The following is a 27538-nucleotide window of genomic DNA, read 5'->3' on the forward strand; positions in this document are numbered from 1 at the left end:
AAGCGTTAATGTCATTTGGCCGCATACAGTCTGGCTTGAAGAAACGTTAAAATACGTTGCAGTTAGAGTAAGGATCGCCAATTCCAAATTCGACTAGATTAAATTCGAATACTCGGTTTAAAAGTGTCGAAGAAAAGCGTATAATAAGAAATTTCGGCCAGGTATTGGAGCGAATAAAAATAATATTGCTTTTTACTTGAAAAGTTGTGCTTCTGAATAAAAGTACCAGGTGCAAACAAATTCAGCAAAAAGTGAGAATATACAAGCATATTGAAAAGTAGTATTTTAGGAAAACGGGAAACAATAAGAATAAACACTTATAACGTTTATCAAACCACAAGAAGATAAAAAAAACGTATTGTACAATTTTTATAAAGAAAACAAAAGATTGCTGCAAAATTTAAACAAAGCGTAATATAAAAAAATTAAGTGAATTGTCTCAGTGTACCTGTCAGCAATATGGAGAAATTATATCTGCACCTGTTAACATTTTTCTGCATCAGCACATTAAGTTTTTGTCTGCCAACGTAAGTATGTTATTGAAAAAAAAGTTCGCTATTAGTAATAAAAGAAATATGTACACATATGTACATAAATTGAAGTTAAGAACTGAAAACAATTTCGAAAAGTGAGTGTACATATAAGTACATATTTTACGTTAATTAAGGTGAACAACATTTTTAATAGCTACTGTGGAATTTTAAGGCGGCGAAATATGTAAATATTATAACAAGTGGATTTTTCAAAATTCAAATGGGTTTTTTTTGCAATTAGCTGTGAGAAAAAAATGAATCATATGTTCATGAAATGGAATTTGAAAGGTGAAGCAAGGATAATGTATGTATGGGTATGTATGTATATTGGCGCGTACACCCTTTTTGGGGGTTTGGCCGAGCTCCTCCTCCTATTTGTGGTGTGCGTCTTGATGTTGTTCCACAAATGGAGCGACCTACAGTTTCAAGCCAACTCCCAACGGCAGATATTTTTGATGAGGAGCTTTTCCATGGCAGAAATACACTCGGAGGTTTGCCATTGTCTGCCGAGAGGCGACCGCTATTAGAAAAAACTTTTTCTTAATTTTTGATCTTTCACCAAGATTCGAACCGACGTTCTCTCTCTGAATTCCGAATGAAGTCGCGCACCAACCCATTCGGCCACGGCGGCCGCAAGGATAATATAGTAACTTGAAAAAGATCAAAATGTGGGCAAGGGAGATTGAATGTTGAATTGCATGCACTTAAAACAATGTTTTATCGATTCGTGATCTTTACATGCGAATCCAGCAAATATAATATTAAAAAATTTAATTACTAATTGTTAAACAAAAAACTTGTGTGACTATTTAAAATTTGTTGTTGATTTTTATTGGCGACGCTTTACCGAGACGTTTGAAACCTTTTTAACCTATAAAATGAAAATTGGAAATTTGTTTTTTATAACTCGATCACAACATTTTACATACTTACATACATGCAATAGTTTTCCTATCCTTGACGATCTGCCAAATAAAGTCGCAGAAGAATAAAGCACGCAATGTGGAAAGGTACTGGTTTATTTATGTTCGAGCAGAATAATAATTTTACAGGTTATATACCTAACAAACCGGAATCAATGTTCAGATATTTATGAAAATCTTTTTTTATGGAATTTATGAATTTCTGTTTAGATTTCGACCTGTGCCAAAGCGAATTCATTAAAAGTAGTGGCACTATTTAGAACGACAAAGTAAAAAACAAAGAAGTGATTTATTTATTTAAACAAATTGCGCATTTTATTATTATTTTATTTATTTAGAAGTAAAATAATTATAAATAATTATTGTACTTAATAGTTAAAGCAGTAGCAACTGTGGCCTTCGGCTTATTTTATTTATTTATAAAAAGCGGATGCCGTAGCCGAATGGGTTGGTGCGAGACTACCATTCGAAAGTGAGTTTTTTCGAACCTCCGTGCATGAAACACCAAAAAGATAGAAAAATGTTTTTTTTAATAGCGGTTCCCCTCGGTAGGCAATGGCAAACATCCGAGTGTATTTGTACCATGAAAAAGCTCCCCATAAAAAATATTTGTATCTCTGTAGGCTCCTCCATTGGTGGAACAAGAACAAGACGCACATCACAAATAGGAGGATGAGAACAGACAGACACCGAAAAAGAGTGTAAGCGCCAATTATATATATTTTGAATTTAAGTTCATTACAAAATTTTAAATTACAAATTTGAAAGAAAGAAAAAAAACAAACCAGCTGGTTTCCTGCCACCACCTTAATATATTCGCATTTACCTCAGCTAACAATATTCAGTTTAAAACATTATATGTTTTTCGCAATAACTAATATTTTACCCCCATTGTTAATTTATGCACCTTCAAACTACATTATAGTTTTGTGTGTGAATGAACTTCATTAGTTTTTTTTAATTTGGCAAGTGGGAATGGTATTGTAAAAGTCAGCATAAGTAATCGAATTGAATTGTCCTTTGCTCCAAAAATGTTTTTAATTTTCTTTCATGACAAAGTACCATTGCGCTGAGTGAATTGTTTCAAGGAAATGGCAGTAATGTTTAGATGGGAAGCACCGCATCATGTTGCGTTTTAACCAAATTTACCGCCGTCTGATGTGCCACTTGGACAAGCACTTGCAGAGTAACACTTCGTTCTTACTGCAAAAAATTGGGTCAATGATTTTGGGCCCAAAAGTGTATTTAGCAAAAGTAAAAGCAAAAAGCATGTCTTTTTTAATAAGAATTCCGTTTTCATAAGTATGCGCATACCCTGGTGAAAGTTATCTGAAAAAATGTGAAAAAATGCATATTGTATATTGTATATTGATTGGCATTATTGCTTTTCCGAATTTTTCTGGTTTCGAATTTTTTTTTTTAATTTTTACCTCGAAACTTGTTTTGCGCCTATTTTCCTCATTTCGGCCCCTTGAATCTTAAAGCAAAGTCGGAAATTGATTAGATTATTGAGAATTTTTTGCTTGAAGCGCGTTTTCCAGACGTTTTCCGGTTTTGAGATTCTCTTAATATTTATCGGCATTTTTGTTTTCTTTTTCCTTATTTTGGGCTTCGGTATTTTTGGTTTCGAACTAGAATTTTTCTATTTAACGCATCATTATATGGGTTCATGAATTCATTAGAGTAATGTTTTTAAAGCGCGTTCGTCAACTCTTTCCAGATTCGAGATAAACAATTTTTAGCCTTTTCGAAATTTTTTTTATCATTTTGGCTTTTGAAATTGCTTTTCATTGCATACACTTGAGTGAATGGTCCATATATATATTTTTTTAATCATATGTTTTTTTGATAGTGTCAGTTCTTTCCCGCTGGAAGTCTTGAGAGAAATTCAGAATCATATCTCCGCTGAAGAGAATCAAAGTTGATAATTATTGCTAGCTTATTGCTGTGTAGCCCAAACAGTGTGCTTATTGAAAAGAAGTCAAAATCATATTATATTTTGTGACGAAGCGCAGTACCTCTTTGTTCCAACTTGGAACCTTAGTGTACATATATTGTATATTATATAAGTATAGGTATACTCGTATATTTTCGTCTCGGCGGCTATGCTAACAAGTAGAAACCGTCACCAAATCACTAAAAAATTAATTTAACAGGATACGTTACTACGAAGCTAGCTGTGGTATCCACATGGATGAAATCGATAATGGAAATGTTTGATATTTCGAAGAAATCAGTAGTACACAGAAGAAAATTGATGTTTGTCCATTTTTGTGAATTTTTAAAAAGAAACCACTATGTGGACCACCCTTTATTGATCACTAATAGTTGATGGTAATAATAAGAGATACTGTAGATCTAAAATTTATGTTTTAGAATTGGTGAAAGTGGTGGCAAAAAAATAGTTTAGTATTATACATTTGAGTTTAACCCAGTGCTGCTAAATTAAAATTCTATTCGATGTTTCGTTGCTTGACATTTCCTGAATCCTGGACATAAGGAGTTAAACTAACTCCATAAATTAGATATACATATATAAATTCCAGACATAAATTAAAAAAAATATGAGTTTTCCTAACATACATTCATGCGTGCCTGCTAAATAAGTAAATACAACAATGCTGACCAGTATCTAATATCTCTTACTATCTCTTGCGGACCAAATTTCTGCTCCGAATATTTAATTATTAAATATTGATTTCTACGTCTCTTTAAAATCTCCTTTTATGAAACAAGAAAGTACTCTATATGTCGACTTTTCTCTTTCATAAATATGTATTATAGAAAAATTCTCAGTTGACAGCATTGGGTTAAATGGGTTACAATTTTATTCCTTGATATATGAGACCTTTTTGTCATAAATAATATGTATTATTGTGTTAGTCAGTTGCATTATAAAAAACTTAATAAAATGTTAGAAATTCCCACCACTGGGCCGCTGGTTATATCATACATAATATAAAGTGTATATGAATGAAGTGTTTGAGCTCTAATTAGCCCAATTGAACAAAATTCTTCAACATTTCACTCGATGATATATGTATGTTTAGTATGCTGCTATGATTGCAGACCCAATGTTTATATTTTATTATACTGGGTTTCAACTACGAATTCGTTGATATTCGCATGCAAAAATCTACTTGTGTGTGGCATATTCGTATTGTTGTTTAGTAATCCGAAGTTTATGCGGGCGATTCAAATTTTTCAGAAGCGAAACCGAAAGCCTGATTAAAAATATAATGCAATAAGATTTTTTTCGAGTAGTGAACTCTCTTCTTATATGTACAATTCCCGATAGGTCGACATGCATTTTTTAATTTTTTTAAAAATCGCACTATTTCAAAACCGCATAAAAAAAACCGCATAAAAACAGAATCTACTGTACATCGCACTTTCTGACATTAAGATTATTAATATCACGAGCCATGCATTGAGAAAAGCAATGTAGAGAATTAAATCGTTTACTTTCATAAATTAAGCTGCCTTTAAGTAAAGTAAACTTGTGGTTGCGAGTCGCAGAGCTATTCCCGCAATCATGTCTTGTAAATCCGGAAATGAGTTGAGAAAAAATGTCAGTGGCTACATTATAAAGTTTGCGCAATTTGTGAAATATTAACGCAATACACTATTAATAGCAATCGCCATGGCAACACAACAACACAATTTAAATACAGTATATTCTCTCTGAAGCGGATACCTGAGTGGACTGAAAAATTTTGGCGGTTATGAAAAATCGTAAAAAATAATAATTTGTGTCAGATGTTTAATATTTAATCAGTTATATTTCCATACATAAATATTTGACCAAATAAATAGAACTTTCATTAATATATGTACATAGAGAAATACGAAAAATGTAAAAAACCAATTTTGTTATGCAAGGTCTTCAAAAAGATTTTAAAAAGTCAGAAACGTTAGCTTGGCTAGAGTTTCCTTTAATTTATATATCTTAGAGGTGTATTTGAAGATCAGTAAGCAATTCAAAGCATTTCAGAGATATAGAGAAGAAGGTTTTAGTTATATTATAGCTAAATAAACCTTTTTATAAGAAATTAACTTGTCACCACCAGTTTCTATTGTAGTTCATCTTCAGAAGAATTGGCCAGTGATTATGAAGACTTTATTATCTTAATTAAGATAGTATTCGGGCGCTAAAAACTACTCACATTAATCAGGTAATGGTCTTCGAAAGAAAAATTTATGGACCAATAAGACTGCAGGACGGTACTTATCGAATAAGATATAATCATGACCTGAAACTTTTAGCAAAAAACGAAACTGTGATAAGATTTATAAAATCTCAGGGGATAAGATGGCTTGAACACGTGTTTAGAATGCCCAAGGGGAAAGCAACTCGAAAGGCAGTTGAATTGCGCCCTATTGGAGGTCGAAGAAGAGGACGCCCCAGAAAGATAGTTTTGGACGTTAACTTGCATTTGGTTCTGAATTAGATTCATAACGTTGGCGAACTGAGTAAGTGTTGAGGAAGCTCATCCTCCCCGGTCCAACCGCTATAGTCATTAGGGATGTATGTTTTTCCAAAACAAGCTTTTTTAATGTTTGTGGACTTACATCCTCCAGACTTTGATATGAAATAAACAACATCTGACAAATTTATTGGCAGCTCCAAAGGCAGAGTTAGTAAGCTGTCCGCACATGAGGGAACTAAAATGCCTTTGCTGGGTAATGATACGCTTTTTTATTGACAGAGATGCACTGCCTGCATAGAGGCGATCGAAATTAGAAAAAAATTAGATTTTTAAGAAAAATCGCTGAGTCTGGAGGATTAAATTTTTTTTTCTGCCATGCAATTTTCGAGTTATTGCAAATAACGGTATTTGATAAAAAAGGGTAGATCATACAAATTAATATAATAATATTTAGACAACCGATAAGAACAAGTCATATATCACATTTAAGACTTTTAAATATGCTATCTTTTGTTAGGCTTAAATTTTTATTAAAATTAAACGTTTTTATGATATTTACAAAGATTTTAAAAATAGTTTTTTGGAAAAAATATAAAAATTTTCGATTTATATTGTAAAAGATATCTAAGAAAACGATTTTCGGCTTATAAGATTATTACTAATATGTAGTTTTATAATTCAAATTTATGACACTAAGCAATTTCTTACTAGAAACCCCACTAATGATATCATAAAGGCTGGCTGTGCTGGCAACTTGTAAACTTTACTTAAGTGTGGTCAGTGCAAAGCTAAGTACAGGTATCCCTTGTATAACGCGGTCTTATACAACGCGGTTTCGATATAACGCGATTTGGAAAAATTAGGTCTCAGTACAACGCGAAATTTAGGCTTATATAACGCGAAGGGGAAAATACATAATTATAAAATCTGGTAACACTAATTTGCGTACCACATATATATAATATGTAATGTATTTTTAATGTAAACCGGGAATTACCTTTTTTTGCCTTCACAACATGTGTGAGTATACCAGAAAAGGAGCTTAAAAAAACCACCTACCAAAAACTGATAACAGATTTTGCAATTATAAAACCAGTAGAAGAACCACAAGGTCCCACAACTAGTTTCTTATCCAATAGCGAAAACTATGTTGAAGAAATATCTTCTGATGAAGCTATTGCTCCCCCAAAACGCCCACGTGCAAAGATCTTTGAAGACAGTGAAACAGATTAATTACCATAAGAAGTTTGAAAAATAACAATAAAGTTTTTAATAAACCTTTAATTTGTTTTAGTTTGTTTTTAAAATTTTTAATGTGCACATAATTATTTAAATTTTGTTTTTTGAATTTTGAAATATGTATGTACATATGTATTATTATTCATACCTTGTGTTTTTAATTGTATAAGGAAGTCTGAACTTTAGTATTGTGTTGAAATATATGTGCATCTGTTATTTTGTATGTATTTTATTTAAAAAAAACCTATTGGAACATAACCCCCAAATTTATATGAAAACTATGTTTTAGATAACGCGGAATTACATAACGCGCAATTCTTCTGGAACGTAACTATCGCGTTATACGAGGGATACCTGTATTCTTTTCACATGCGACTAATTTTTATATTGGAATAACTTTTATATGGAAGGGTTTTTTCATTTATATCTTAAATTTTTTCTAGATATAGAAGATTTTAGAAATGAGTAAAAAAAAATCAGACAAAAAAAATTCGACTCAATGACCGATTTTACAAAGCCATTCGCTTTTACTAGGCTGTAAACTAGTGTTGCTAATACATTAGTTTAGGGAAAAAGAAATCCATTATTTTTGTGTACAATTTTTGCTCAGTTTTGCATAGTTTTATGGTCGATCTTTTGCTCCTGGGCGATGCTACGACTACTAACATGCCGGCCAATTTCGATTATTTCTGTGATTTTATCGACATTACCGACATTTTCCTTAACATCAAAAATGCCTGAAAGGAATCGACGAATCCAAAATTGCACTTAATTAATTAAAGTATTGACACCATAAACACTATTTACAATTTCACGGTCTGGCTTGCATTTTCGCCTTTATCAAAGAAAAACTGTAAATGTACCGAATTTTCTCTTTATTGAGGTCCATTGTTAACACCATGTAATTCACAACTCAAAAAACAACAAATAATTATTTTAGTTTTAAATGTCACCTTGACAATGAGTATAAACTTTAAAATGTTTGATTGATGCTTTACGAGATATCGATCACTACAACCATCTACCGAGAAAATAATGGATTTCTTTTTCTCCAAACTAAATTCTTTAAAAAATCCAACTGAACTTCTATTTATAAGGCTACATATATTTTTCTTCAAATGTATTTGGATGTGCATATAAATACATACACTGGTAAGTTTAAGTTGAAACCAACCCAGACGAGAAGTGAAACCCAAATTTTTGTTTCAAGGTCGAAGCACCTTCTATTGTTTTTATTGATGTCATAATTAATTTTTTTTTATGTACTGTGTGCATGCATGTATGTATTTACACAGTTGCACCATTAAGAATTTTTTCATTAGTATTTTTTAAAATATGTGCATGTGAAGTTTCAGGTCAAACATTTTGTTTTTTTCATACAAACAACAACGAATGTTTAATTTATGCTAACCAAACGTGAATTTATTTTTCCCACTTCACACTAAAGAACAAAAAAAATAAAAAATACAAACAACAATAAGCTTGTATAGTCGGATGCATGTCTCAGAGTTTTTTTAGATTTTAGATAAGATTGCATTAAATTTATTATACTAGATTTGCTTAAGAAAAAAAATGAATACATCTTATCACTTTGAATTGCATTAAAGATTGAGGATACTGTAAAACAACTAATTTTTATTACCTTAATTTTGCTTTATATTGTAATGCAAACAATAAGTGCAGTCTGTACGATAAGTAGCAGTAATAAATTACTGGGAGTCAATACGGGCGTGCGTTTGAAGAAATTTAACTAGATTGCATTAAATTTATTATACTAGATTTGCTTAAGAAAAAAATGAATACATCTTATCACTTTGAATTGCATTAAAGATTGAGGATACTGTAAAACAACTCATTTTTATTACCTTAATTTTGCTTTATATTGTAATGCAAACAATAAGTGCAGTCTGTACGACAAGTAGCAGTAATAAATTACTGGGAGTCAATACGGGCGTGCGTTTGAAGAAATTTAACTAGATTGTTTTACTTTGATTTATTGTGCAATTTAATAGATTTGGTTTGAAAAATATGGGAACTTATGCAAGAAATTTATATATTTTTAAATGTACTTCATAGTAGTCACTTGCACTACAGAAAGTGACAATTCTTGATATTCCGATTTTTTCCGTCTACAATCTAAATGTATACAACTTTACTTAAAACTAATGTATCTAAGTGTAAATAGTCACTTTAGAATAGTCATTTGCATTTCTGAAAGCAGGAAATTCACTTCAGTTGCATTTTAGATGATGTTCCATAACCTCAATTATAGACAAAAAGTTGTGCTATTGCGCTTTTAAACTTGGCGTGCTGTGTCTATTCTGAGTTGTGATACGAATATAGCACGTAAAAGCATTTGGAGCAATGTAGTCTGGTTCTTGTAAAAAAATGTCGTGCATTCGTTATACGGAGAAAATGCGCAGCATCTTCAGGGAAAAAATAATAAAAAATCAAAAGCTTTGTAATGTTGATGAAAACTTGTTGAATTTGTTGAATTTATATATCCAGCCTTGGATTACTATGATCATAATCTTTGCTGTACAAGGTGGCGCAAAAGTAATCAATCAATGTTTTTGAATTACTTTTTACTATATAAAACAATATTTCGAGTGAAAGAAATCTTTATTTTGATTAATTTTGTGCCCCTTGGTAGAATGAACTATATTTGCAAAAAAAAAAAAATCTTAATTAAAAAAGAAATGAGCAACTGGTTAAAACTTGTCGATATGCAGTGCCCTTATGATAACTTTAGGGAGTTTGGTGCGTAGCTAACATTTGGAAGTGTTCGGGTTGATGGAAATAGTTGACCAAATGACAAACTTTCGATGTATCTCCACCATGAAAAGCCTCCTCATAAAACACAATCTGACGTTCGGAGGCGGCATAAAACTGTAGGCCCTTCCATTTTTGGAAAACATCAAGACGCTCAACACAAAAAGGAGGAGAAGCTCGACGAAACACCTAATGAAGGGTGCACGCGCCAATTATATATATGTATATTGTGTTATGTGAATAAATCAGTTAATCAGCGAAATTATACAATTACAGAACGTTTTTCATACTAACTGTCCGCTGGGCGACTAAATGTGCTGCTGCTTTAATGATGATTAGAGTTCTGTGAAATCTTTCAATATAAGCAAAATCATGTTCCTGAGTCACTCGGAACTACAAAACACGTCACCTCACCGCATTCCAATAATTTCAATTACATAACTTTTTTCATCGAGACCGAACCGATTGCCTCTGCTTTTTGCACTTCCTAATATTCGGGCAATTAAAAGTATAAAGAAAATTAATGTTTCGCGCTAGGAATTTTTACGCTATAATGCGTAAAATCAATTAATTTTAAATATAACATTATTATGACGATAATATGAAGCGCGTGTTAATTAAATATAACGGCGTTAATTATATAATTAAATCATGTGGTACTCAAATGCGTACAAATATTCTAAAAATAACTTTATAAACATAAAATACACTTAAAATCTAATTGAAGCATTTTCTATTAAGGAAATCGAGTGATTGTATACGTCATTGTCATAATCTTAAATTAAGTTTACCAGTTAATTGTAATTTGTGGCACTTACAACGACCTTCACAACAATGCATGTACCAACCATTATCAGCTTCACACATTAGTATATATATACATATATACTTGTACATACTTACATAGGTTCTACGTGCAGATATGTACAATACAAATGCAAAACAAAGAACTCAAAGTAAATTTATACAATTCTCGCAATGAATCAGGTTGACGATTTATCCAAAAATTTACGCAAATTATCCAATTGAAATACATTTTGAGGCATTACCGCTTCTAAAATCTACATATGTATGCACGTACCAATGTGCGTGCACTAGCAGTGATTTTTGTTTGTACAAATACATAAAGTAGACAAGTGGGTAATTTACAAGTACATACAATGGACAATGTCAGGCACTCAGGTTGTTAACTCTATGAACATATTACCTTTTCGGCACGAACTGAAGAATTCAAACGAATTTTTGTCTATATATGTATGTATATGTGTAAGTATCAAATGCTTACAACAGCTTACGAGCATTGACAATTTTTAGAATTCTTTATTTCCGAAAACGGTCAAATTAGATTTGTATGCATTAAATTTTAGCTCTGACCGCTATTTGAAAAACACCACCTAAATCCTTGAACTTTTTTAACATCTGTTAAAACTTCATATGGAGTACTGTAGATTCCTTATCGCCTTCACTTAATTTTAGCGCGTCTTTTTATTTTATCATTTACACAGTAATGACCTTAAATCTCTCTCAGCTAATCGGCGCTAATTAGAAAGAATAAAAGAAATAAATTCGTGGTCCCTCCAACACAGAGAATAGAATCTCGAGCGGATACCGCCTTGGATACATTTTTGGGCTGAAGAATTTGTATCCGTTCGTATTAAATGATGTAATCAGTAGAGTCATCGAATAAATATTCTGTGCATTATGGATATGATTCTGTAAAAAGAATGCTTTGCTCACACTTGCCAGCGCCTAAAGGTACAAGGTCGTCGATGTAGTTGGTCTTTGAATGTTTCCAGATTTCATCTTGTAAGCACTAACATTGAGTTTTGGTAGGTCGGAGTAATTGGTTTTAGTAGCAAAAGCACATCTAGAACAAATAAAAAGGACCATTGTGGTATCACAATTAGATATATTTGGCCTCGTTGACGAATCATCCAATGTGTCCGATGATTCTCATCAGGTGTTTAGAGTCGATATCCTCCATCGAATTTGGGTCGGCTATAAAAGGTTACAGGAGTTAACCCAGATACGGATTCTGCAGCACACTTAGTCTTTCTCATCATGCCCTTATAACTATTAGGCAATGCTCTGCCCTCTTCTCAGAAAGCACAAGCCGGAAGAAAGGCACATATAATTAGCCCAACCCAGCTCAATCTTAAGTTTATTGAAGAGCCTGGGTTTGGATGAGGTACATACTGTGATGAGTAGAGGGCACAAAAGCCCGAGGGTTTTTTTTTCAGAAAGAGCTTTCTTCGCTATATCTTGGCTTGTGAATTCACTTACTCTGATCAGGTTCTTCATTATTTTCGTGGGTGACCAGCTTTGGTGTTCAATGTGTCTTATGTACTGCGTTACTTCTTAAAACAAAATATAAAGTTGATTTTCAAGTCTTCAGAAATTCATAGATTCGTTGGCATATTCAAGTAGCTTCAATATAACAATGCATCGTGACAATAGACGATATCAGATGGTTTAAGAGAGAGTGAGACAAAATCGAGCTTCATGCGCTTATTAAGTCCTGGGCTATAAATTAAGGCAATGTTACTGCCAGCTAATCGTGGTTGACGGCATAGAAGCTTACTAACTTTTTACTATCTCTTAGCAGAGACTTCTAGTAGGACTGCTGACGGCTCCCTGCCTTTTGGCAGCACCCGGAATCAAGGGTACGATCAGAATATACGATTAGACTATTTTTCATTTAGACCGCATGTTGAAGGATAATAACAAGGTTTGGAATACGCCATTGACAAAGAATTGTAGTTCACCAAAGTGATAGCAGTATTCATTAACATTGTGGCTTAATATGACATACACCTCATAATTTTCTGTGACAGAAAGTTAATCTCTTGCAGTAGAGCTGCACAATTTATTGATGGTTCAGGCCCATCAACATTTGTAGGTTTAGCGCTTGACCGTCGGTCATTTATAATTAAATCCGCCTAACAGAAAATTCGTTCTGACTTAACTGTATACAAAAAACTTAACTAGCAGTTTACAAAATTGTCCTTGCCAAAAACGGTAACGGCTGTAATTGATTTCCTGTCAACATGAAAAAAAACTTAAACTAATAAGAAAGGAGATATTTTATAACTGTAAAATACTCACATTAGAGGATGGTTCCATAGAAGGATGGTTCCATGTGTAGAAGTCCACGCAAGTGGGGAAAGTTACTGATCGCCATTCACTTGGGAGTGGCCAGGACGATTCTTCTACATATGGTTCAAGCAGCTCACAACGGCCGGGATTAGCCCACCTATCCTCTGGGTAGCTTCCGAACACCCGTTCGGGAGTGAGCTAACGTGAGAAAGCGAAGCATTCCAGGATAGCTGGTTGTGCGCTGGGTTTGGGACCCGCCACTTAAAAATCCCCCCCAATGAAAAGAATTGCGAAGCCTCGGATGAGAACTGGGAGAGAGAGACTTCGTCGCCAAGTACTGTCGTTCACTCCGGTGGACGAGCGTCTCGCAATAATCCGCATCAAAGCGGGATTTTTTTAATATATCGCTAATTTGCGCCCACGCCCCGACGGAAGAGAGAGACGATTCGACCAAAGATTCCTTCTATGAGCGCTTGGAACGTTCCTATGAGCGCTGCCCCCGCCACGACATAAAAATCGTGCTTGGCGACTTCAACGCCAGGGTGGGCAAGGAGGGAATTTTTGGTCCCACAGTCGGAAAATTCAGCCTGCACAACGAAACATCCGGTAACGGACAGAGGCTGATCGACTTCGCTGGGCCCGAAACATGGTAGTCTGCAGCACCAGATTCCAGCATAAAAAGATACACCAAGCTACCTGGCTGTCTCCTGATCGAAAAACGCGAAACCAGATCGATCATGTTGTGATAGATGGAAGACACGCTTCTAGTGTATTAGATATACGTACGATCCGAGGACCGAACATCGACTCGGATCATTATCTTGTTGCAGCCAAGCTGCGCACCCGCCTCTGTGCAGCAAAAAACGTACATCTACCTACGCAAAGAATGTTCGACATCGAAAAGCTACAATCACAACAGACAGCCAGGAGATTCGCCACTCGACTCTCACTCCTGCTCTCGGAGAGCACTGCCCAACAAACCGGCATGCGCGAGCAATGGAGCAACATTTCTCGTTCCCTACGTACCGCCGCCGAAGAAGAAATCGGATTCCGGCGAGCCCGAAAAAACAATTGGTACGACGAGGAATGTCATGCTGCCGCAGAAAGAAAGGATGCCGCCTATACAGCCACGCTGCGATCGGGCGCAACGCGAGCCATGTGGGATCGCTACAAAGAGCTGAAAAAGGAAGAGAGACGTATTATCCGACAGAAGAAACGAGAGGCCGAAATACGTGAGTGTGAGGAGCTTGAGATGCTGGCCAATAGGAACAACGCCCGAAAATTTTACCAGAAAGTTCGGCGGCTAACAGAAGGTTTTAAGACCGGGACGTTTTCCTGTAAGAACAAAGACGGCGATCTGGTGACTGACGTACAGAGCATTCTTAAATTATGGAGGGAACACTTCTCGAACCTGTTAAACGGTGACAGCTGCGAATGTCATAGAGAATGTGAAGATCCCGATACCCCAATCGTTGACGACGGAATTATCGTTCCGTTACCCGACCATGACGAGGTGAGAATAGCAATATCACGGCTAAAGAACAACAAAGCCGCGGGCGCCGACGGACTACCGGCTGAGCTATTCAAACATGGTGGCGAGGAGCTGGTAAGGTGCATGCATCAGCTCCTATGCAAAATATGGTCGGATGAAAGCATGCCTGCCGATTGGAATTTAAGTGTGCTCTACCCAATCCATAAGAAGGGTGATCCTGCAATATGTGCCAATTACCGCGGAATTAGTCTTCTAAATATCGCCTATAAGGTTCTGCCGAGTGTATGGTGTGAAAGGCTGAAGCCCACCGTCAACCAATTGATTGGCCTTATCAGTGTGGCTTCAGTCCTGGAAAGTCTACCATCCAACAAATATTCACAATACGCCAAATCTTGGAAAAGATCCATGAAAGGAGAATCGTCGACTTCAAAGCTGCATTCGACAGTACGGAAAGGAGTTACCTGTATGCCGCTATGTCTAAATTTGGTATCCCCGCAAAACTAATACGGCTATGTAAGATGACGTTGCTCAACACCAGCAGCGCCGTCAGAATTGGGAAGGACCTCTCCGAGCCGTTTGATACCAAACGAGGTTTCAGACAGGGTGACTCGCTGTCGTGTGACTTCTTTAACCTGATGTTGGAGAGCATCGTACGAGCCGCAGAACTTAATCGCTCAGACACAATTTTTTATAAGAGTGTACAATTGCTGGCGTATGCCGATGATATTGACATCATCGGCCTTAACAACCGCGCTGTTAGTTCTGCCTTCTCCAAACTGGATAAAGAGGCAAAGCGAATGGGTTTGGTGGTGAACGAGGACAAAACGAAGTACCTCCTGTCTTCAAACAAACAGTCGGCGCACTCGCGTATCGGCACCCACGTCACTGTTGACAGTTATAATTTTGAGGTTGTAAAAGACTTCGTGTATTTAGGAACCAGCATTAACACCGATAACAATGTCAGCCTTGAAATCCAACGTAGAATCTCTCTTGCCAACAAGTGCTACTTTGGACTAAGTAGGCAATTGAGCAGTAAAGTCCTCTCTCGACGAACAAAATTAACACTCTACAAGACTCTCATCATGCCCGTCCTAACGTATGGCGCAGAAGCTTGGACGATGACAACATCCGATGAAGCGACGCTTGGAGTGTTCGAGAGAAAGATTCTGCGTAAGATTTTTGGACCTTTGCACGTTGGCAACGGCGAATATCGCAGACGATGGAACGATGAGCTGTATGAGCTTTACGACGACATAGGCATAGCGCAGCGAATAAAGATCCAGCGGCTTCGTTGGCTGGGTCATGTCGTCCGAATGGATACAAACGCTCCGGCTTTGAAAGTATTCGATGCGGTACCAGCTGGTGGTAGCAGAGGAAGAGGAAGGCCTCCTCTGCGTTGGAAAGATCAGGTGGAGAAGGACTTGGCTTCACTTGGTGTGTCCAATTGGCGCCGGTTAGCACGAGAAAGAAACGACTGGCGCGCTTTGTTAATCTCGGCCAAAATCGCGTAAGCGGTTATCGCGCCAATTAAGAAGAAGAAGAAAATACTCACATTAGAATTTTAATGTAGTGTAAATTATACCTGGTTGCATGCACCCAAGATTATGCCGATAGTGATGAAAGAATTTAACCAATTTGGTGCGGCAGTATCTATAGTCACAAAACCATCGATATTTTATAAAATAACACCCACTATCGATATTATAGCCGATAGTTTTACAGCTCTGCTCCGCACAGTGCGATTACCTAGTTCACAGAAAGTTTACTTGTATATATTCTTGATATTCAATTTGGAAAATGAGAATAAAGATCTCACGAGTTTTAAGTATGTAAATATTTAATGAAATAATAAGAATTTAGTAAATAAAGCAATTAAATATAACTTAAAATATTACTTAACATATTCAGCTGGTTTCTCGTTAACTTATTGATTTTAAATAATTCTAACTAACTGTTTATGAATTAATTCAACTAAATGTGCAAATTTTTCTATTACCTGATCTCCAGGCGAGCAACCAGAATTTTTTTCAGGGAGATTTTTGTTTAAAACCGTTCTTAAAAAAGATTAGTAATAATAAAAATACTTTTTTAATGAACTCTAAACCCCTCGCGCGTATGCTAATCTCTGAAATTTACTTGTAAGCAAAATAATTAATAGGTGATAGAAATATTTCTATTGTGATGAAATTGTGTTGTGAGAGAATATTAGTTTACTTTTTTATTATGTACAATAGTTTTATATTTTGAACTGCTATTGCAGTTAATATTCTAATGAGTTGGTAGTAATTTATAATGGGAATTGTTATTTTCACATTGCGTGTAATTTAGTCTATGAATACATAAATTATTCTTATATGCTTATAAGGTAATTTAAAAAATTAATTCGAGATGAAAGCAACAATTTCAAAAAAATATTTTTCCTGATCGAAACGCACCGGGTGGGCCTATATGTGGTTCATCCTTCGAATCTTTTGGCTTCCATTTCTGCTTCTCGGATAGTGAATGAAAAATAGTTTTGTCTGCAATTCTTAACCGGCTTATGAAATAATGAAATTTATTGGGAATAGTAAATATGCTCAGTGTGCAACTGCATGACCTTGCTATTCTCATTCAAAGCATAGTTCTTCCCATAGCGTTACCGAACGACGTGGTTCAACTCCATTTTAATGCTATGGTTCCATTATCTTTAACTCCGATCAGATTTATGGATATGACAATTTGGATGGTCCGAGTTTCATAGCACATAAATACCACTATCAAAAGTTTTAAATTTTTTTATAACATTTTTGGTAGTTGCAAAGAGGAATATTATATTTTTCCTGATTAAATAAAATGCGTAAACATAGGACGGTTTTCCCAACGAACCGTATTAAATATATTTAGGAAAGGTTTTCCGGTAGCACAGAGAGTGCCATCCTGAAAAAATATGGAAACATTGAACTTGCTGCTTTGCTAGCTCAACTTTGCAGGCATAAAATCATTAAAACCATCAGTTTTGAAAAAGTTTTAAAATTGAACTGAATAATAAAGTGAATTGGAGCATCTCTATCTTTGAGAGAAAACTCTGAAGAATACTCTGCATTGGTACAAGATATAATCGTTGGGGCCAACGATCCTTCAAGCGAAAGTACCATATAAGCCATCGTCTGTGTTCTGCAGATTAATTTCTGCAATGAAATCATTGCCACCCTAAGTTTACTATGAGTCAACAGCAGTTTTGACTGTCCTCAAAGCTTTATCATCCTTTGAGGTAAAAAATTCATAAAGAAATCGCATCCAGCTTCTACGAATCTCCGGTCACAAAGACATAGGCGGAGCGAGTTTGTTGCTTTTAAACTAAGAATCTGAGGTCTTCATGGAAGTGAGACAATACACTCAAAAAGGAGCTCAGAAGAGGTGAGCAAAAGTTATGGGATTTAAGCTGACACCACAATTTATTTGGGTAATTCTTACTCAAGGTGCGAGACTGATCTCTAAGGCTGAGCTTGAATTTACAGTGGCAAGGAGCGAGTTTAACAACTAGCTCCTAATTATTTTATTTTCTATCAAATGACAATACGATTGAATTTTGGACGGATGTATTGAAAATCGCATTAGTTATGTGATATTTTATTGATAGTTTTATTTTGTTTACATTGCCACTAAATAAATTTGTATTTGAATTTTTTATTAATTTATTTGCAGCCACCCACCAAAAAGACGCAGCTTTCCGCCCGACTTCATTTGGGGCGTTGGTACATCAGCATATCAAATTGAAGGTGGTTGGAATACCTCCGACAAAGGTGAATCGATATGGGATCATTTAACGCACACTTATCCGGAAAAAATTGTGGATCAGTCAAATGGTGATATTTCCTCAGACAGTTATCATCAGGTATGTACATGTAAGAATGTATAGTATGTGTGCCATAATTATGTACATATGTGTGTCTGTTCGTCCACCCGTTCGTCCGTGCGTACGATAACTCGAGCAATGAGCTTTGGTACACATATTACTCTTTATCTAAGGGCGAAATTGAGCATTAGCCCCGCCCACATTTTAAAATAAAGCAAGAATGTGCTTTCATTTTATGTATACATACATATATAAAGCCAAATTAGTTACATTTGGTACAAATAAATAATTTTTTTTTATTTCCTTGACAATAAATTGAATACAAAAAATTAATTACTTATTGGGATACCCGCCAGGGGGGTAATACTCATATGCAACACAATTGATCTACATACATACCTACATATGTTTCTCATTTGGTCGTGCCCCACCCATATGAAAACTTTGCAATGGAATTTACTGTAACTTATAAATAAATTGAACACCTGTTTTAAAGACAATAGCAATTAATGAAAATGCAAAAGCATTGGAATAAATATACAGATGTACATACACACACTTAAAGGAGAATGGGCATAGGTGTTGTATGATTTGAATATGAGTATATAAAATATTTACTCTTAAAAAATGTGCAATGGAAGACTCGATCGTGAACATTTTTATTTGTATTCTACAAAAGTATGTTCAAGCCGACTCCGAACGGCAGATATTTTTATAAGGAGCTTTTTCATGGCAGAAATACACTCGGAGGTTTGCCATTGCCTGCCGAGGGGCGACCGCTATTAGAAAAATGTTTTTATTAATTTTGCTTTCACCGAGATTCGAACCACTTTTACCTTTCGTTAAATTCTTCTTTAAGCTCCATATACTTCTCAGATCTTTCATAAAGTTTTGTTGAAACCTTTAAAATAGCGAACTTCACTTAATTAGTATCTGCAATTTTTTTGCACGAAGCTTTTTTTCGTTTCTGGTAATAAGCTAAAAGTGCTAAATAGAGAGTAATATACTTATATAAACGTAGAAACGGTGGTTAAATGTTTTGAGACTCTACTTTTGTTAGAGAGTCGCAGCATGATTCTTGTGAAGGCGCCTATTCTCATGCAAAGGAGAAGAACAGAAAAACTCATCTCGTTTTTACGTAATAACTACAACTTGCGAATACCTAAAAATTGTAGCCGTAATTTTCCAGCCGTTCATTTACACGTTGAACTGCGCAAGCAGGATATGTTTCCTTTTCGAACATGCACATTCAAGCAAAATTTTTTCGACTTTCAATAAGGTTTGAGGACGTCGCGAGAATCGATCTATCTTAGCGCATTCAACTAACTCTCTACTTTGCTTGATTAGACTATTCACATATATAGTATGCACACATTGTTTACTCGGTGCTCTCCTGTAAGCTCTATAGTTAGGTGGGATTAGGTCAGTTTAGAACTCACTTACTAGCCACGAACAATCTTGAAAAACAACCCTATCTTTTTGTGGCAGTGCAGCATCTAACATGCTTTGGCACAAAAACCCTTCACCACTACGTTATGTGGCGTCATGTCGTTCCCGTCATGCTCATCAGTAATTTCGTTTACAAGAGTGTTATTGTACCCGGTAACCAAATCAGGGTAACGCTATGCGTGTGTCTTGCGTTCCACTACTCGATGTCATTATTCTTTATTGTTATCTGATTAATCGAACAGATAGCAATAGTAGTCGTGGTAAAAAACCCGAGGATAGGACATTTTACAAGCCAAGACTGGTATTCGCGTAGACCTTTTGATATGAAGGTTAGCTGAGGTTACGGTGGTAGCCACTTCCCATAAAGATGTAGAGCGTACCACTTAGACCTGGCGGCCTATTGTGATACCACTAGTTTGGACTCAAGTTCTACCTCTAACTCGCAATGCAGTGGAACCACTTCGTCTCTCGAATAAACAATAAAATATTGCCGATTCTTGTTACACATCCAAAGAAGAAAGAGCTTAGACAGCGACATTGTGTTCCAGCAAGAGCGAGGCAGTGGTCGATCACCATCTCCTTATCATTCCTTCAGCTACGACAGGAGTCATTTGAGGGAAACCACATACGTTTTTACCTCCCTCTGACCGAACCGCTTATGCATCTCCGTCACAAAAGCTAGGAAAATACAAATTTAATTATGAAAGCAAAAGTTAATTTAAATTTTCTCGTTTTTGTGTTAGCAAACAACTGCGCTACTTTATCTAAACAAGACCGATGGTGGTATAAGAAGAAGAAGTGTAACAATTTAGTTAAAAATTTATCAAATCAACAGGTTCCGTGATTGCAGTATGTTTTGTTTTTTGAAATTTATCTATCTGGTCACGAAAAAGAGTTCTTATCAATTCAAATATATCAAACCATCAATAACGAAAGACCTTAATTTACTTTAATTGACCTTCATATTTTTTCTCCTTTCTTCCCTACCATATCATACCCTTACCCTGTACAGTGGCGTCGCGATGTGCAAATGGTGCGCGATCTGAACGTGCATGTGTATCGGTTTTCGATATCTTGGACGCGCATCATGCCCGGCGGCTACATGAATCAGGTGAGCAGCGATGGCATACGTCACTACAGTGACTTGATCAACGAGTTGCTCCACTATAATATCACACCGATGGTCACAATTTATCATTGGGACTTGCCACAACGTTTACAAGAATTGGGTGGTTGGACTAACCCGGAAATTATACCAGTTTTCAAAGATTATGCACGTTTACTATTCGATATGTATGGTGATCGTGTGAAGATTTGGACGACCATTAATGAACCTTGGCATATATGTGAATTTGGCTATGGTGTTGATTATATGGCACCTGCTTACAACTACCCTGGCATTCCTGGTTATTTGTGTGCTCACAATTTGCTCAAGACACACGCCGAAGTGGTCCACATGTATCGTGAGCAATATCAACAGTTGCAGAAGGGTAAAATCGGTATAACTATGGATACGTCATGGATGGAGCCAAAAACCGATTCTGTGGATGATCGTGAAGCGTCTGAGCGTGCTATGCAATTCTATTTGGGTTGGTTTGCACATCCGATATTCTCGAAAAGTGGCAACTATCCACAAGTCATGTTCGATCGCATACGCAATCTGAGCAAGGAACAGGGTTTTACGCGTTCACGTTTGCCGGAATTTTCAAGCGATGAAGTGCGTCGTATACGCGGAACTGCTGATTTTTTTGGCATCAATTCGTACACAACAAAACGTGTGACAAAGAATGATCACAACAATAGTAAAAACTTTCCTATTCCATCATATAATCATGATATGGGCGTCATCGAGGATCAAGATCCCAGCTGGACTGGTTCAGGTTCGTCGTGGTTGAAGGTAAGTGAATAAAATTTAAATATAATATTCGAAGATTTCATTTAAAATTAGCAAACAAAAATTGGTATAAATGCCGGCTTTTACATTTTTTTTGCGAATATTTAATAGTACAAAAATGCCTACATTAGCATACTATATAAATAAAAACTATTTTGTTGTTTGTTAACTTTCGTAAACATGTTGGACCGTGATTGTTTGCGGAAAACGTATTCATTCAAAACGAAAAGCACAACAGTCTGAATTAATTAAAATACCCAGACTTACTGAATTGTTTTTGTAGTGCTTAGTTTTTAGGGAGATTTTAATATTAACAAATTTTAATGCGATATTCAAATTATTAGCGTCATTGGACCATAGTATTGATGGCTTCAAGTCTAGTTTATGGTGCGGAGCCGCTTGTGTTAATACTTTGGTTGCATTTCGCACCTTTTTATCTAATATTTCAGTTCAGGCTATGCCGTACGGTTTTGTGCGACAGGGTGGGCTAATAAGCCTCTAAAATAACTGACTTTGGCTAACAGACTCACGAACAGTTCACTGTCTCTACTGTCTCTTGGTTTCTGATGTGTTGTGTTGAATACATATTTTGTCCAAGTCTGTGAAGCGGCGCAAAAAGTCGATCGGATTGCGATTGAACATCGCCAAGCGTTTCTTGAAGTTGTCAAACGATTACATTAGTTGTCTCAATAGTAACCCGCGATCTTACAGATTTTGTATATCGGAATATTTACACAGATCTGAAATCTCTGATTTATTTGCACAGCTTAACTCGCCGATCGTCTGATGTCATACCTCGGATTTTTTTGACCAACTCCGGTGTCGCGACCGCTATTAGGCAAATAGTGGGGGTACGACCGAAATTGGGTAAATCAGTGGTTGATAGTTCCCATCGAGGGTAATGGAGGCATGAAAAAAAAGATTAATCTAAAATGCTTCTTGATAAAAAAATTCCGAATTTAAGGTGATAACACCACCTGTTCCAATTTTCAATAGTTTATTAAGCCACCTTTTTAAATCACCTGCGCATATTGCAACACCCCTACTCAGCTCTCAGTGAATTCAACAGAATCAGGTGTCGAGCTAATGTAATTGTGGAGCTTTGCTTGCAGTTTTCTCTTTAGAAAAATCTTTTTCTCCCATTCTCTTTTCTATTATCGTTTGATTTACATTAACTTAACCCAACTTTTAAACTTCGCTAGCTGACACTCTGTTTCTGGTTCTTCACACACCCTATCTAAAATTACGTCCCGGAAATTTTGGCAATTCAATCTAAACGATTTTGTATTCCGTTATTCTTGCTTTTATACTGCATTTTATATATAATTATTCAGCCTCTCCATAACGAGATCCTATTCAAATCTTTTGTGAAAACCTAGCTCGCTTTTCTGCAGTGAATGAGATATTTAAACGTCATCGAATATTCCATTGTAAGGAAAAGCTTTTTAGGGAAAAGTTTATTCATTAAGAGTAAGAAATTTTTTGATTCATTTACAGTTGGATTTTTATGAACTTGTTCGTCAGATTCGGATTCGATATCGTAATGGTCAAACTCACTTTGATGTAAACTCTATCATCCATTTCGAAACAGAATGAGAATTTATGAAGCTGGTTTTTAAGCATCATAGAATAAAAAAAAAATACCTTGGTCAAACGTAATTCAGTACGTTAAAATGGCTGTGGCGCCAAAGCCTTAAAGTTGATGAATGTAAGAACAGTCTAGAGTAATGATTGTCTCACCTTATTAGGTAAGTTAGGTTTTATTTAGCGAGAGTGACTTACTATCGTGGATGTGATCGATTTTGAGGAGTTAGCTGGTGCTTGGTCTTAGTAGCACTACATTTCGTTAGACAGTCTGCCTGCACTTTGCCGTCATGGGATACACACCCCGATGTAGTATGTCGTTAAATTTCATTTGGGCAAAACAAACCACAAATTAATAGTAAGAAATAACTGTAATAAGTATCTGTGTATGTCTATGACTGCTTCGAGAAAATATAAGTATTTAAATAAAATAAATACAAGGTGACGCAATATTAATCACCCTATCGGAAGATGTATAGTTTTTGCAATCATATTTGACACTTATGAACTAGACATCTGCAGTATACAAACAGACAATAAATGGAGCACGTAAAGGATGAAATAAAGATTTCCATCACTCAAATTTTTTTTATTTTAGTAAAAAAGGTATTCAAAAATAAAAGGGTGATTCATTTTGCGCATACACCTCTCATTCCAAGAGTTTAGTTTATGTGTTTTATTATATGCCTCTTGTAGAAAATCAGTGCCATCTTGTAAAATGCTCCTTTAAGAATGAAAGATGTTGCACTTACCTATGTATTATATATACAAATGTGCACCTATTTCTGTTTGTGTTAGCAACTCTTTGGAGAATATGAATAATGTATAACAAATTGGCTCTTTTTATTTCTTTTTCAACTGAATGGGGTTGGTTTTGCCAGCAAGTAGCTTCCTGTAATGGAAAGGTGGCTGCAAAGGTGTAACAAGAAAGTAATAGAAGAAAAGGGCTCTTTGAGCAGCAGCTGTTTTTGGTTGTTTTGACACAAATCTGTATAATGAATGACTGGAAAAATACAAATTAATTCGTAGCAGAGGTGCTTTAGATAGGTTAATGAACTTTTGGAAGTAAAACTTGTGAAATGAATGCTTTTGCCAGTTATGTATACTAGATTCTATTTTTTATTTGATTTTGCTTAAACATTTTACATACATATGTGTACACATACATTTAATTCTTTTGCAAAAGCTAATAAAAATATTTTTATTAAAAAATATTACAGGTCGTTCCCAAAGGCATGTACAATTTACTCATGTGGATCATGAGAGAATACAATAATCCCCCAATAATTGTGACGGAAAATGGTGTTAGTGATAAGGGCGGCCTTGCGGACTACGGACGCGTGGATTATCTCAACTCCTACCTATCTGGTAAGTAGCTAAATATACTTATAGTATACATAATATGAGTGTTTGGCCGAGCTCCTCCTCCTATTTGTGGTGTGCGTCTTGATGTTGTTCCACAAATGGAGGGACCTATAGTTTCAAGCCGACTCCGAACGGCAAATATTTTATCAGAAGCTTTTTCATGGCAGATATACACTCGGAGGTTTGCCAGGGCGACCGCTATTAGAAAAATGTTTTTCTTAATTTTGGTGTTTTACCGAGATTCGAACCAACGTTCTCTCTGTGAATTCCGAATGGTAATCACGCACCAACCCATTCGGCTACGGCGGACACCACCAATATGAGGGTGTATGCGCCAATTATATATATGTATATATATAATATATACATAATATGAAGCGATACAGTCTTATGTGCCTGCATAATAACTGCACATTTTTGTTAAATATGTTATCTACCGTTTACCAATGGGAGCGAAAGGTAGAGACGTACCAAAATGGTGTATGCACGTGAGATTGTTCTACAATGCGGCTTTATTTTATGATAAACTGTGCCAGAACGTGCTCGAAGATATTTAAAATAAGAATGCTTATGATTTCTGTGATTTATGGAGCGCACTTCCTGGACGCCTATTTCAGAATCCAAAGAAAGGGTTGTCCCAATGCGTAGGGTTCGTATTAAAAAAGAGGTATGATAGAGATGGTAGATTTGCTTGTTGTCTAGACAAAATTATATGCCCATCGGTTAAGGGACTAAATGGTTTAGAATGGTGGTTATCATGAAAATGCCTATTTATCGTATGTACCATATTATTTCCCAGTATGGTACTAACTAAATAATATTCATCGACGGCAGGAAAAAAAATCCTATTTTGATGCTTATTCTTCTTGATTGACGCAGTAGTCATTTCTTGATATGCCATACCAAGTGAAGCCAAGTCAATCTCTACTTGAGCTTTCCAACGCAGAGGAGGCCTTCCTTTCCTCTGCTACCACCAGCTGGTACCACATCAAAGTCGTATAATAATGTTGCTTACTTGGCTCGAATTCTATTATAGTCCGACTGGTGCAGTGACGTAGTGTATTCTCAGTTGTTCCGAATAAATAGTCAGAACTTGATTTCCTAGTTTGGAGCCAACCTTGTAAAACCGAACGATATCATTAGGTCCGGTAACTTGGTTTATTCTTAATTATCTATGTGCTTACAGTATTTTTTTTTCAAGGTCAGAACTAGGAAAAAAATTACGCAGGCCCACCCAAATTTTGAACCAGTAACAGGACTACATTTCGTCGAAGGTTTTTGATGCATAGAATTCAAATTCTAAACTCAGAACAGCCTCAATACGTCTCGTTTTTTAGATATTCTGGCTTGAATGTGGTAAAAATTCAACTTGTTTTGAGGTTATGCATGGCATATTCTTTTAAATACGCTAGAGGACTATCCTTCTAAATCCATTTTAATTTGTAAAAATCTTCAAGCGGTATTTTATAGATATAAAACCACTTTAAGTGAGAAGGCGTTGTTCTAAACGTCCTTAAACTTTTCCGTACCGCAGCGTAGGATGATGCGCTGTTTTCGTTCACTTACAAACCATAATCTACATATTTCACTTTGTACAAGGTGGCGCAAAATTAAGCACCCTATCGGAAGATTTACAACAACATCAGGACGGACACCACAAATAGGAGGAGACGCTCGGCCAAACACCCAAAATTAAAAAATAATAATAATTTTTGCAAATGGCGCCGTCTGCCAATCATATATGACACTTGTGTTGCAGTAAACAGAAAAGCAGTGGCGTAAAGGTTAAAATAAAGATTTCAATCACTCAAACTCATTTATTTTATTTAGTAAAAAAAATATGCAAAAAAAAATTGATGACTAATTTTGCGCCACCCTGTATTTACAATCAACTTAGTTATTTTAAGCAACGTATTTGTATGCACAAAACTTTTCCTTGAGCAGTTTGGTCACTTTGTAATAGAATACAGTGGTACTTACGGCTATTTTTTTTGCCAAAATGTACACCTAACAAATTATAATTATACCGTGCTTCATACTGCTATTCCCTTTCAATAAAATTAATTTTTTCTGTTCCACAATTTCCGTAAATTTTTCTTCCTCGTTTTATGTTTGCAAACATTTTTTCGCCTATTTCATTATTATTATTTTCGTTTGCAGCGATTTTGGATGCCATCGAGGATGGCGCCAATGTGCAGGGCTACACTTATTGGAGTTTGATGGACAGCTTTGAATGGAAGGTTGGCTATACGTAAGTATTAAAGATGAGGGTTTTCCAACGGAAGCAAAATTGTTCTTATAATACTCCTCCATTAGACTTGTCAACGTCATTTTGAAAAACTTATCACGATAATACTTATTTCTATCAATTACACAAATCTCAATGTGCTTTAATTTATTCCTTTTTATCTGTCATTTAACTTCTCTCCCATTTCTTTTTAGTGAAAAATTCGGTCTCTACCATGTCGACTTCAACCATCCGAACCGTACGCGTACAGCAAAGATTTCCGCCAGAGTTTATGCGCAAATTTGCAAAACCAACCTCATCGATTGGAGTTATCGACCAATTTTGGATGAGACTCAAATTAATGCGTTGGCACAGCTGCCCGAAGTGGATGCGAAGTCGGGTGCGAATATTATATACAATACATTTGCTAATCACAGTTGGCATGGCATTACATTATTGTTGTTAATTGTTAATTATTTGTTACGAATTTAAGTTTTCATCATTGTAGTTAATGTTGCCATATGATGTGTTTTGTAAATATGTATGTATGTAATATTTAATTATACGATTTATACGTGACTAAAGTATTATATTATTTAAATATGTAACGAAATAAATACATTTTGTATATTAAGATTATTTATAAAATTTTTATTTATTTATTGAAAATGAAATTTAGCTGGAAATTAATAACTGAAA

At 35.6% G+C, this 27538-nt stretch overlaps 1 protein-coding gene across 1 annotated transcript; it reads left to right on the forward strand.

Moving 5' to 3' along the window:
- LOC129241198 (myrosinase 1) lies at positions 1-27478 on the forward strand. The gene is made up of 6 exons (XM_054877411.1): positions 1-527; positions 18170-18359; positions 20782-21666; positions 24468-24615; positions 26773-26863; positions 27055-27478. The coding sequence occupies exons 1-6, from the start codon at positions 460-462 to the stop codon at positions 27329-27331; spliced, it is 1659 nt and encodes a 552-aa protein (XP_054733386.1). The 5' UTR covers positions 1-459; the 3' UTR covers positions 27332-27478.
- The last annotated feature ends 60 nt before the right edge of the window (positions 27479-27538 follow it).

Source organism: Anastrepha obliqua, chromosome 3 (assembly GCF_027943255.1).
Source record: "Anastrepha obliqua isolate idAnaObli1 chromosome 3, idAnaObli1_1.0, whole genome shotgun sequence".
Taxonomy (NCBI): Eukaryota; Metazoa; Arthropoda; class Insecta; order Diptera; family Tephritidae; genus Anastrepha; species Anastrepha obliqua.

Bases quoted from the DNA above. Each gene is read 5' to 3' on its own strand.
- LOC129241198 (XM_054877411.1), top strand. From the start codon at position 460: ATGGAGAAATTATATCTGCACCTGTTAACATTTTTCTGCATCAGCACA. The intron at 21,667-24,467 runs GTAAGTGAATAA...AAAATATTACAG, and splicing joins CAGGTTCGTCGTGGTTGAAG to GTCGTTCCCAAAGGCATGTA. The intron at 26,864-27,054 runs GTAAGTATTAAA...ATTTCTTTTTAG, and splicing joins GAATGGAAGGTTGGCTATAC to TGAAAAATTCGGTCTCTACC.